The sequence below is a fragment of the Ctenopharyngodon idella genome, chromosome 16 (genome assembly GCF_019924925.1).
Source record: "Ctenopharyngodon idella isolate HZGC_01 chromosome 16, HZGC01, whole genome shotgun sequence".
Taxonomy (NCBI): Eukaryota; Metazoa; Chordata; class Actinopteri; order Cypriniformes; family Xenocyprididae; genus Ctenopharyngodon; species Ctenopharyngodon idella.
This window is the reverse complement of record NC_067235.1, coordinates 31,110,220-31,123,513: the sequence shown is the minus strand read 5'-3', so window position 1 is coordinate 31,123,513 and position 13,294 is coordinate 31,110,220. Positions and strand designations below refer to the sequence as shown.

Below are 13,294 nucleotides of genomic sequence, written 5' to 3'. Positions count from 1 at the left end.
CTATAATAAATGATCTGTGGGGTATTTTGAGCTGAAACTTCACAGACACATTCTGGGGACACCCGAGACTTATATTACATCTTGTGAAAAGGGGCATAATAGGTCCTCTTTAAAGAGACACAAAATGGTGTTTATTGTTTGAATTTTTTTAAAAAAGACAAAATTTGAAATCTGAGACTTTGAAGACTTGAAATATCAAGAGTCATACAGGGACAGAACGACACAAGGGCGAGTAAATGGTGACCGAACTTGCATTGTTGGCTGAATTATTCCTGTGTGCTTTAATTCGCAGCTCTGATGCCTGCGGCTCATTGCAGGTCTGTGTGTAAAACAGTGAGACGTTCCTGTCGCTGTGAGGCACAGATGAAGAGCAGGGCTTTGAAAGAGTTAGAAAAACAGTTCTCTAATAAAAACAGTGCCAGAGCTACAGGACTGGGCACGAACGACACATATAAAGAGGCTGATTGGTTCAAAGCATAAAAAAAACCCAGAGCTAAAGTAATGCTGACTAAAGCACATTTAAACTTTTCAAAACTATTCACAAACAGGAGACCACACCAGCTCCATGAGGCACAGGAACAGATGTGTGGTTATGTGACATAAAAATACTCTGACATTTTGGAGTGGAGTTACAGAAAATAAAATGAATTAAAAACTATTTATAAAATAAACAAATCCGAGCCGTTGTCCGCCAGCAGCGGTTTGATTTTCATCCGGTCAGCATGTCTGATACTCACCACATATTCAAAGACCAGCGTCAGGGTTTCCTTTGTGTGGATGATGTCGTGGAGCAGCACTATGTTCGCATGCTTCAGGCCTTTCAGCAGAGAAGCTGGAGAGAAACACAAACGCTTTATTAACACATTCTGACAATGAACGTTTAAGGTTTTAACTGGATAAGTGCATCAGTGTTGGGGGTAACGCATTACAAGTTACGTAATCAGATTACTTTTCCAAGTAACTAGTAAAGTAATGCATTACTTTTCAATTTACAACAAGATATGTGAGTTACTTTTTCAAATAAGTAATGCAAGTTACTTTGATTTTCCCATTTATTGACTGACACCTCTCCTGCCTCCATGTTGAGAGAAAGTAGTAAGTGCCGAGGCATTGTGTGTGAACATGATGGTTATTGTAGTTCTAGACAAATGTGAGCAGGCATTTAGTCATCTCACATTTACTCATCGCATAAAAACAGATTCAATGTTCCTCAAAATGAATAAAAAACAGTGAAATGCAAACTCAGGATATTACGTGAACTAAATATTTTAAATAATACAAAATAATACTTTATGTATTTAATCTCACTTTCTTTCTTTCTTTCTTTCTTTCTTTACCACACTAATAAGCAAAAATGACTTCAGATAAGCATCACATTTGTGTTTCATTTTTTGTTTTTATTGTTGAAAAGTGCTGAACTTTCTTGTTTGAGCTGCGCCCTCTACTGTACAGGTGTGAGTTTGAATTTCCTTCAGCCTGACGCTTATTCATTTCACTTATGGTGTGAAAGGGGCTTAACATTTGCCAAAAATAGAATAACTTTTTTGTTATTAAAAAACAAACAAGCAAGCCCAGCCCAGATGAGAAAAAGTAACGCAAAAGTGACGCAATACATTACTTTTCATAAAAAGTAACTAACACAATAAGTTACTTTTTAGGGAGTAACGCAATATTGTAATGCATTACTTTTAAAAGGAACTTTCCCCAACACTGAAGTGCATTTTAAAATCATGTCATACACTGTAAATAAAAAATAAAAAAAATGAAGTGATCAGTAAGTCATGGCAACTTATGTTTTTACATTTTTAAAGTCAGTTTAATATAATTAAGTGACTTATACAACCAAATTGATTATACTAAAAAAATTAAAGCAGCAACTGAACTTAGTTCAGTGGTTAGTTCACCCAAAAATGAAATTTCTGTCATTAATTACTCGTTCCAAACCTGAAAGACTTCGGAACACAAATTAAGATATTTTTGTTGAAATCTGAGAGGTTTTTTTAATCCCCCATAGAAAGCAATGCAATTACCGTCATTCAAGACCCAAGTAGTAAAGTCATCATTAAAATAGTCAGCGTGACTACAGTGGTTCAACCTTAATGTTATGAAGCCACGAGAATACTTTTTGTGCACAAAAACAAAACAAAAATAACTTTATTCAACAGTCTCTTCTCTTGCCTGTCAGTCGGGAGTGCTGCACTGCGTCAACTCGGTAATTATGTTGTTTTTTTTATGGGGGATAAAAACCTCTTGGATTTCATCAAAAAGATCTTATATGTGTTCTGAAGATGAACAAAGGTCTTACTGGTTTGGAACAACATGAGGATGAGTAATTAATGACAGAATTTTCATTTTTGGGTGAAGTAACCCTTGTAAGTTTTTATGTTGAATGTTTTTTTACAGTGTAGAAACTGCAGAAGCAGATGCCCATTTATCTGTCAGGCACCAATTCCTTGTTTAATATATTAAACAATATTAATATATTATTAATATATTAAAACAGCTATATGTTTACCTTATATTTCCAGGTTTTCCATGTCTGGATGATAATAATAATAATAATAATAATAATAATGAATTATTTAATAAAATATTTTTTTATTCACCTTTCCCTTTTTTAGTGTGGAATGAAGTGCCACATGAATTTCTGTTAAGTTAATACACACACACACACACACACACACACACACACACACACACACACACACACACACACACACACGTTGGGTTTTCATGTTTTATGCAGACATTCCTCAGACATAATGATTTTTATACTGTACAAACTATATATTCAATCTTCTAAACCTACCTTATATATTCTAAACCTACCCTACCCAAAACTTTTTAGCATTTTTACATTTTCAAAAAACATCATTCTGTATGATTTATAAGCTGTTTTCATCATGGGGACATTTGGGTTTATCACACACACACACACACATGAATGTGTATATGTATGTATGTGTATATATATATATATATATATATATATATATATATGTGTGTGTGTGTGTGTGTGTGTGTGTGTGTGTGTGTATGTATGTATGTATGTATATGTATATGTATATGTATATGTATATATATATATATATATATATATGCATTTGCATTTGGCATTTACAAATGATAACATTCCCAGATCTCACTATTAGCTGCACCTGAATCACGCTGCAGATCATTTACATGCTGTAAATTGCCAGTAGGGTGGAGATGAGCGGAAATCTGTGAGAAATGGAGAGAGCCGCCACCCTGGGAACAGGAAACGGCTCTCAGGGCTCCTCAGGCTAAGCTTCCTGTCTATTATTTCAGCTAACGAGTTATGTACGAACACTGCAATTAAACGTAATCGGTAATCCTCAGAAGTCAGCAACAAAGCATTCATTTAAATTGATGATTTCTGTGTACGTTTTCCATCTCTCTCAGATCAGACATGTTATTTTCTTCAAATTACAACAACGCAATCGCCGTAGAACAAGCCATTCGCAGAAATCTCATCTCATTTGAGCTCAAAAACACTCAGAATGTTTTAATTTACTACAAAGAAGGAGCGAGCGACACTTCAAGCGCATTTCATGATGAATAGTAAACAGATTTGCGAGACTGTGGAAAATGCGATTAATTTTTCAAGGGCACAACAAAAGCTCAGATAGTGAGATAGTAACGCTGGATTGAGTGACAGTGAAACGAGGAAAATCTGCATTACTGTATTTGAGTCATTCCTGCTGTGAAGCACATTTCCATGTTCCCATTGTAAACATCATATATGAAAATACTGAATAAATAAATAAATAAAAACGATATTTAATAAAATGAATTTATATTTTTTTCAAAGTATATTGATTATATTGACATTGCGTCATCAATATCGCTTTAAATCCTGTTTAAATCATTCGCAAAAATCAGTTTCTGAATGACATCACAGGAAGTGACATCATTATTGTGGGAAATCAGCAGCACAAACATCAGCAAGTATATTGTTTTATTTTAAAGGTTCAAAATGTACAAAATGTATTTAATTAGCGAGTACATTATGAATCCATCTTCCAAACAGTGTTTTTGTCTTATCTTGAATCACTATGGTACACCTATAATAAGTGTTTATATTCAGACTATTTTAAACGGAGACTCGTCATATAGAAAAACAGAGAAAAGTAGCTCCAGCTTTGTAGGAGTTTCTCTACTAGATGCAAAATTTATAGGAGGAGAGTATTCAAATAAATGAAAAAGGTCTGCAAAGTGACAAAGCACAAAATCACTCCAAAAAGGAGTTATTCTCTGTATCAGTGTGCACTGTTTCTAAACTCTCTGAAACTAGGGCTGGGCGGTATATCAATATATTATTTATATGAGGCAATATACCGTTTCTATCGATATACAGTAGTTTGATACAGGCGCAAATGTAGTTACAATGTTAGAATGTAATGTAATTTTTCCTTCTTTTTTGCACATATATCCTATGCTATAGCATAGACTACAAGGTTATTTGTTTTAATAGCCTTCAATATGAACATTGTTTATAGGACAACATTGGGCAGGATGTGAAATAAGAAAAAAAAAAAAAAATCCAAATAGAAAAATGTAGAAAATACCTAGATATATCGTATGTCGCCATTCAGCCAAAAAAATAACATATCTCCATACCGCCCAGCCCTATCTGAAACGCCTCCATTTTAGTCTTGAGTTTTATTCGGGCAACAAACACATCACAATATTCCTCATTTAAATAATTCCCGACCAAGGCATATGCTAAATAAAGGGGCGGGGTCTGGTTGAGTTGCGTTAGTAGTGTGTTGAATCTTGTGGTTATGGTAAGGGGCGTGGCATTTCCCAAACACGCTCAAATCACTGTTGATCAATCACAACACACTGATCCAGCCGACCAATCAGAACACATTGTGCTTTTCGGAAGGAGGGGCTTCATAGAGACAGGAACTAAACAGAGTGTTACTGACAGACTGGGAAGAGAGGTGCTGCAACAATGTCAAATATATAAAAAATAATGTGTTTATTGAACATTCAAGCATGAAATCCTATTTAAGGGTTGCGATAATCAAATTACTGCCATTATTAAATGGCCAAAAATGAATGTCTTAACCCATTTTGCACTTGACATGGCTGCATCTGTGTTCTTTAATAAGCAGATTGTCAGTAGATCACCTGCAGAACTTTCCACTCCCATCTGCACTTTTATGGGATTGCAGTCTCACACTAATTTGACCTGTTAAGTAAATTTGGCCCTTAAAATGCTGCCTATGTAGTCAGCTCACTAGGTTTGCGAACAGTGCGTAATGTGACTATGTTTCTCCTTTCACATTCCACACACGTTCTGCCAGCTTAAGCATCTCCAGTAATTGCTGAATTAGTTCAATTTTCAAAGCCCTTTTTTGAGCCGCACGCCGAGGAAGAGCACAAGGGCTCTGCGATGATCAGCCCTGGATCACACAGATCAAAAACACACCATCTCTCTCTCATCGCAATTAAAATGCATGCGGCGTTGGTGAAGGTGAGAGCAGTGAAATTCTCACACCTTCGCAATCTGCTCCGCTTCACTGAGAACATCACAACTCAGTCAGAGAGTGAAAACGGCTGCTTCTACAACAGCGGGCACTTTTAGGTGACAGGTTTCAACTTTATTTTCTTTTTGTTATATGAAGGCCACATTAAAATGCTTAAAAATACTATTTAAAATTATTAGGGATAGGTATGGACACAAATTTCATGATTCGATGCAATTTTGATTCACAAGCTCACGATTCGATTCAATTCGATATGGATTAATGTGGATATATATCAAGCACAGTGCAATTTTTCCATGTCAACTATTGCTGTAAACTATACAGGGAACCCTGTGTCTGCCAGTACATTACTATAATATTATTGGTTAAAATGAATAATTGATTTAAATTGCACATAAGGTAGTTTTTATAATAAAAATAGTTCTTCTTAAATGACAATTATGTTTCTACTCTAATTTGTTTTTGAAATATAAACATTTAGGTAGTGGCTGTCATAAAAACTTGTTTTTCTGATAGATTTATTCAAATATACAATAAATATTGAAGAACAGGTTAAGTAAATATAATGAATAATATGTAATATAATGCATATATTTATCAAAATGCTTGTCTCTAGAGTTTTTTTTCTAGCTAACTATCAAGTTTATGGTAACTGAATGGCCAAAATGACTTTTATTTTTTAAATTTCTTAATACAATTGACAGAATTTGAAAGCTGAGACTTTGTTTCATATGAAAATAGCAAAGCACAAGGATTATTGTGATTATTGGATGGCAGGTGCGCTGCAAATAATGCTTTTAGTGTGCTTTTGTTCACGCATCAACTGAAATCAGCACAGATTAAAAGATCAATTCTGGGTATTTAAGAATTTCACAATGACAATCGATAAATCAATATGTTCAACTATACTGTTTTAGTGCCAGCAGCAGCTCAGATTAGCTACATGCATATGAAGGAAGGAACCACAGAGTGATGGAGAGACAGTCGGCCTGGTTCACTCACCCTCTCTGATCGCTGTGAAAGGCGTCCCCTCTTCCTCCTGCAGACGAATCACTTTTAACGCAACCAGCTTCCCATTCACCCTGAAACACACCAGATGAACATGTTTTTCACTTTATATTCATCTGTATTACAGGACTAATCCAGAAAAAAATAAATAAATAAATAAAATAAAAAAAAGAGTATATCATATATTCGTTCCAGGTCACTGGTTCGATTCCCAGGAAATGCGTGAACTAATAAAAATTATTAGACTTATTATATTTTTTATTATATTAGTTTTATTTTTTTTTTTTTTTAGTTTTATTATAAATAAATAATACTGCAGAGTGAAACTATATTCAGGGAAAAAAACAGAAATATATCAAATATAATTAAATACATAACATAATACATACACACACATATACACATAATATATATATATATATATATATATATATATATATCAGTGCCCTCCACAGTTATTGGGACCCTTAGTAAATATGAGCAAAGGCGGCTGTGAAAATAAATCTGCATTGTTTATCCTTTTGATCTTTCATTCAAAAAAATTCACAAAATTCAAACCTTTCATCGAAGTAAAACAATTGAAAGTGGGTGGAAACTCACATTATGAAATAAATGTTTTTCTCCAATACATGTTGGCCACAATTATTGCCACCTCTAGAAATTCTTATGAGTAAAATATCTCTGAAGTATATTCCCACTCATATTTACAATTTTTAGCACACCAGGGTGACTAGGAGCATGAAATTGTCCAGCCATGACTTCCTGTTCCACAGGAAACATGAGGAAACACAAATGCCAAATTCCCTTAATCATTCATCACAATGAGTAAAACCAAAGAATATAGTTCTGATGTGCAGCAAAAGATTGTTGAGCTTCACAAAATAGAAAGTGGCTGTAAGAAAATAGCTGAAGCATTGAAAATCCCCTTTTCCACTATCAGGGCAATAATTAAGAAGTTCCAATCAACTAAAGATGTTACAAATCTGCCTGGAAGAGGACGTGTGTCTAAATCATCCTAATGCGCGGTGAGGAGGAGAGTTTGAGTGGACAAAGACTCTCCAAGGATCACAGCTGGAGAATTGCAGAGATTAGTTGAGTCTCGAGTCTCAGAAAGCCTAAAAAATATTATCAAACAGCACCTACATCCCCACAAGTTGTTCGGGAGGGTTTCAAGGAAAATCCTCTGCTCTCATCCAGAAACAATCTCCAGCATATTCAGTTGTCAGACAAGACTGGAACTTCAAACGTGACCGTCTTCTATGGTCAGATGAAACTAAAACAAGAGCTTTTTGGCAGCAAACCCACCAGATGGGTTTGGTGTACACACGGATAAAAAGTACCCCATGCCCACGGTTAAATATACTGCTGGATCTTTAATGTTGTGGGCCTATTTTTCTTGCTGAAGGTCCTGGACATCTTGTTCAGATACATGGTAACATTCAAATACTAACAAATAAAAATCAAAACCTGACCGCTTCTGCTAGAAATCCAATAATGGGCCGTGATTGGATCTTCCATCGGGACAATGATCCAAAACAAACATCAAAACCAACACAAAAATGTGTCACTGAGCACAAAATGAAGCTTCTGCCATGGTTGTCCCAGTCCCCTGACCTGAACCCTAAAGAAAATGAGTGGAGTGAACTGAAGAGAAGAAGCACCAACATGGATCTGGGAATCTGAAGGATCTGGAGAGATTTAGCATAAAGGAATGGTCTCTGATCTCTTGTTAGGTGATCTCCAAACTCATCAGGCATTTTAGAAAAAGACTCAGAGCTGTTATCTTGGGAAAAGGACGTTGCAATAATTGGGTGCCAATAATTGTGGCCAATGTGAACTAGAGAAAAACATTTATTTCATAATGAGTTTTCCCCCCCATTTTCAATTGTTTTACTTCAATGAAAGGTTAGAATTTTGTGAAATTTTTGAATGAAAGATCAAAAGGATAAACAATGCAGATTTATTTTCACAGCCGCCTTTGCTCATATTTAATAAGAGTGCCAATAATTGTGGAGGGCACTGTATATATATATATATTCAAAAAAGCAATGTTCTGTTGTAAAGAAATGATGATATTTTTATGAAGTTATATTTTAAAAGATTTATTAAATTATGAAGTTTTATTAATTAATTTGATAACCACAGTTTTTAATAATAAAGTTGTATTAAATCATAAAACAGAATCCAGAAAAATTAAAACAGATAACACAGAATTTTGGAATAATAAAATGGAATTTAGTGGGGAAAAAAAAAAAAAAACATTATTTATTTTCACAGAGCTCTATTATTGTCAAATTTTTTATAAATTATTAAACTGTTACAATTTTATCAATTCAATTGATTATAAATGCATTTTGGATTTTGGATGATTGCAATTAAATCCAGAGATACTGTATTAAAATGGAAAATAGAATTTGGGAAAAAATAAAACATTTCATAGGGACATGATTTTATCCAGTGTGAATTAATTGGATGGTGAAAGTGTATTGTATGTTGTGTAATAAGAGGGACTGATGATGAATTAAATTTTTTTTTTTTTTGTGGTTTGAAATAAAATGCACTGATCATTTGTGCACAATAAGACCAGGAACATGACAATAAACAGAGTCAGGTCTGATTTACTGCTGACTTTAAGTCAATGAAATGCAATTTAGAGGCAGTGGAGTGAATCTTAACGCAGAGGTCAAGATGTTAAATAAATGAGCTCCACCAATCAAAAGAACTTGCACACAAATAACATCATTACTATGAAAAACACTGCCAATAATGCACAATTCATTTCACGCTGGCTGAAATTTTATTTTCCAGATTTTAATTTATGAAAGTAATCTTCAAGGAAAACAGGCGTTACACGCTCTCTGTCTGAAAGGATTTCATACAACACATGCCATTTCATGCTCTGGAAGAGAAGCTCTCTCCAGCTCTTGGTTTTTATTACAGCAATATATATAAAAAAAATTCATTCAGATTTCACATAATTATCTGCTGCTGTCTTTGCTTACAGTTCCATTACTTAACGAGTCAAATAACCCTGAGAAATATAAGCATGTGTGTCTGTATGGAAATGAAGATCGTGGCTGCACAGAACTCACTTGCTCTTTCCTTTGTATACGGTTGCGTAGGATCCCTCTCCGAGCTTTTCCAGCTTCTCGTATGAATCTGCCTTTCCGAACTTTGGGCTTGTGGGCTGTAAAAGAGACAGACACAGTTAAAGTCAGCATGAAACGGAAGATGCAATCGTCTTTTTTATCCAAATTTTGTGATGTATATCAGAGTAAAACAGCTTCTCGAACAAGAAACAATGTAGGACGGGACTTGATTTTGTCCTTGGGGAATTGATTTGATGGTTGTGGTTTGCTATTGGTGGATCTCATGTGAGTGACAGGTTTGTCCCGCCCTCACGCCAGTAAACGCATCATCAGAGGAGAGAAGAGATCTCGCTGCAAGAGGGAGGGGAAGTTATTTTGATTAAAGATTATGAGGCACATTAATTAAAAATAATGATGTGCGATGATAAATCATAATAAATACCGCAATAAAAAAATTTGAACTCTCCATTTTGATTTCATGGTGACTTTAAAGGGGTCCTTGAACATGATTTCATTTTTTTAACTTTTGTTCATGTGTAATGTTGCTGTTTGATCATAAACAACGTCTACAAAGTTACGACACTCAAAGTTCAATGCAAAGAGAGATATTTTCTTTTACAGAAATCGCTTATTAAGGACTACAACAAACGGATGGTAGGGACTACAACAAGCTTCTTCCTGGGTTAGTGACATCACTAACCCTAAAATTGACATAAACCCAGCCCCTGAGAGCACGCAACAAAGGGGGTGAGGCCATGTCGGGCTGCTTTAGAGAAGAGGAAGAGTTGTTGTAGTAGAGTGTTGCTGCCATGCTGTCATTTTACGCCAGACTGCTTCACAAACGAGGGTCAATTCAACACTGGATTTGCACAAAAGATTAACATGACGGCACATGCTAGTCGATGAGTTGAATCAACTCCACAGCAACTACATAAATTTATCCACTAACCATTCAGAAACATCCAGTGTCATTGTAAAAGTTGTAACTTCTTCCTGAGTCTCTCCATCAGTGTCGACTCCGGTTTGAACAATGTAAGGCTGAACACCGTTACTGACAATCCTCATTTTGGCTGCGTGAGATTCTCCAGCTTTGTTGTTGTTGAGCAACCGAAGCGCAAGCTGTTAAAGCTCCACCCTCTTCTGGAAAGGGGGCCGGGAGCAGCAGCTCATTTGCATTTAAAGAGACACACACAAAAAGGGCGTGTTTTTGCTCAAACCCAAATAGGAGCAAATTTGACAAGCTATAATAAATGATCTGTGGGGTATTTTGAGCTGAAACTTTACAGTCACATTCTGGAGACACCAGAGACTTATATTACATCTTGTAAAAGGGGCATAATAGGTCCTCTTTAATAGAGGATATTTTGTGGCATTTTGTCACACACTTGAGGCTCGGCGGCCGCAGCAGATGTGAGGTCAGCCAGCGTATGGTCAGATTTTCTGGGTCAGATCCAGGATTTATACAGTATCCTGCCGTACAGCATGAAAGTCCGGAAAGACACGTCTGTCCCCGTATTAATGACCCAGTGCTGTTTCAACTGGAGGTGATTAATTGTTTCCTGTTAAACAGGAAATGTGGTCTGCAGGATTTTACTGTCAGCACTTTGGCAGTGACTGAAAGAACACAGGTGAACTGGGGTTATATTCACTAGAGTGAAGCTCAAGGAAAAAAATCCATAAATTAGTGTGTAAAATCTGCGAACATAGCATGATTCATCAATAACTTTCTTACTACAAAAAACACAGGGACAACTGCTCTGGGTGGCCTTATAAGTGTGTTAAGGTAAAATGTTATACTTGGATATTTCATCTTGAATGTTTACTGCAGTCAAAAGTTTGAGATAATTAATTTTAATGTTTTTAAAAAGTCTCCTATTCTCAACAAGACTGCATTTATTTAAAAAAAAATGCAATAAAAACATTAATATTGTGAATTATTATTATTTAAAATAAAATAACTGTTATTCCTGTGATCAAAGCTGTATTTTTTAGCATCATTACACCAGTCTTCAGTGTCACATGATCCTTCAGAAATCATTCTAATATGCTGATTTGATGCATTTCTCATTATCAATGTTGAAAACGGTTGTGCTACTTCATATTTTTGTGGAAAAGTGTATAAAAACATGCACACTTGATATGCAAAGTTTTACATGCATAGTCCATAACTGAAAGACTCTAGAATAAATACACTAATATGAACGCAAATCAAAAAACCTCTTTTTCAAGCAAAAACAGTAATATTTTACTTGTGTTAAAGAGAATGCAACTCTAAAGTCTTGAAGAGCAAATGCACAGCGGCACTAATTCTCCTGAAAAGCAGCGTTTCTTCAGTAATCAGGTTTGCAGCCTGACACCGATCTGCAGCAGCAAGTCACTTATTGCGATTGGTGTGAAAGATTACCGGACTCTTCCCGGATAACCGCTTGCTCAGATGCGCCTGTAACCGCAAACCCTGCAGCCTTTTATCAACACCAGACACCAGCTGTCTCTTAGAGACCAGCGGCCACCATACGGCCAGATCATGACACGCTTTCAGTAAACACATCCGCTCTCCATTCCGCCAGCTTCGGTTTAGAGCGCTGATATTACCTTAGCGGGGGGCTTTATTATCGTGATTGAGGTGTTTGGAGTGCAGGGGCCCCGTGGAGAACAGGTTTTAGTGGATTTTCTAAATAAGAAGGTCTGTGGTGGAATAATGAGAAGGGTGTTGTGGGAAAGAGGTCATGCTCACTCTCTCCACTCCTTCTGTCAGGCCTTACGCTCATCCATTTTTCATTGGTGTGAATCAGCAAGCAAATGTGCTCGCTAGCTGCATTCTTCAAACCCTCCACCTTTAGTTTTCCCTCTCAGGTCAATCGTGTCTCGCATAGGGAATTATATACTGTAAAAATTGCAATAAATATAATATATACAAAACACTGTATGTCAGGATATAGAGTTGATGAAAATAGTTTAAAAAAAATAATAAAATCATGCTGTAATACTAAAATAAAAAATAAAGAAAATTAATAAAAAGTAATAAATAAAATAAATATTTAAAAAAAAATAAAAAAATAAAACACCAAAACTAAACAAAATCATAATGTAAAATTAAAATAATTAAAAAAAAGAAAAAATAACTCAAAATAAAACTCTTACCAAAAATGAATACAATCATTAAAAATTAAAATTAAAATAAATTATTTTAAAATAAAAAAAATCTAAATAAAAGGTTTCCTAAAAATGAATAAAATCATAATGTAAAATTAAAATAATTTAAAAAGAAAAAAACTAGAAATAAATGACCAAAATGAATAAAATCATTAAAAAGTCAAAACAAATAAATAAATAAATAATAAAAACAAATAAAAAAATAAATACTTCTTTAAAAATAATGAAATATTTATTTGTATACCTGCATGTCATGTGACCATTGACTGACACTGACATCAGAAAACTGAACGTGACGTTTAATTTCTAAAATATTAACTTAAACTCTCTAGGAGACTTCAAGTAGAAATTTTAGCTCAAAGACGTTTTGCCGACAAAAAAGTTGTGAATCCCTGACGTATGTGATAAAAAGTTCAAGACATGTCTAATGACCATTAAAAAAAAAATAAAATAAGCAGCTAATGAAGCTCTAAAACAACATCTACAATCAAAACACATTTTAAACCTCATATAAAGGTTATAAATGAG

At 34.9% G+C, this 13,294-nt stretch overlaps 1 protein-coding gene across 3 annotated transcripts in view; it reads right to left on the bottom strand.

The window, feature by feature from the left end:
- The window catches only part of cdk14 (cyclin-dependent kinase 14), a 183,260-nt gene that overhangs the window by 104,893 nt on the left and 65,073 nt on the right, over positions 1–13,294 (bottom strand). For all 3 annotated transcript variants that reach the window (XM_051865454.1, XM_051865455.1, XM_051865456.1), the window contains 3 exons: positions 9,617–9,711; positions 6,519–6,598; positions 738–832 (listed from right to left, as the gene is read on the bottom strand). In XM_051865454.1, the coding sequence (XP_051721414.1) occupies positions 738–832; positions 6,519–6,598; positions 9,617–9,711 (270 nt within the window). The remainder of the gene's footprint in view (positions 1–737; positions 833–6,518; positions 6,599–9,616; positions 9,712–13,294) is intronic.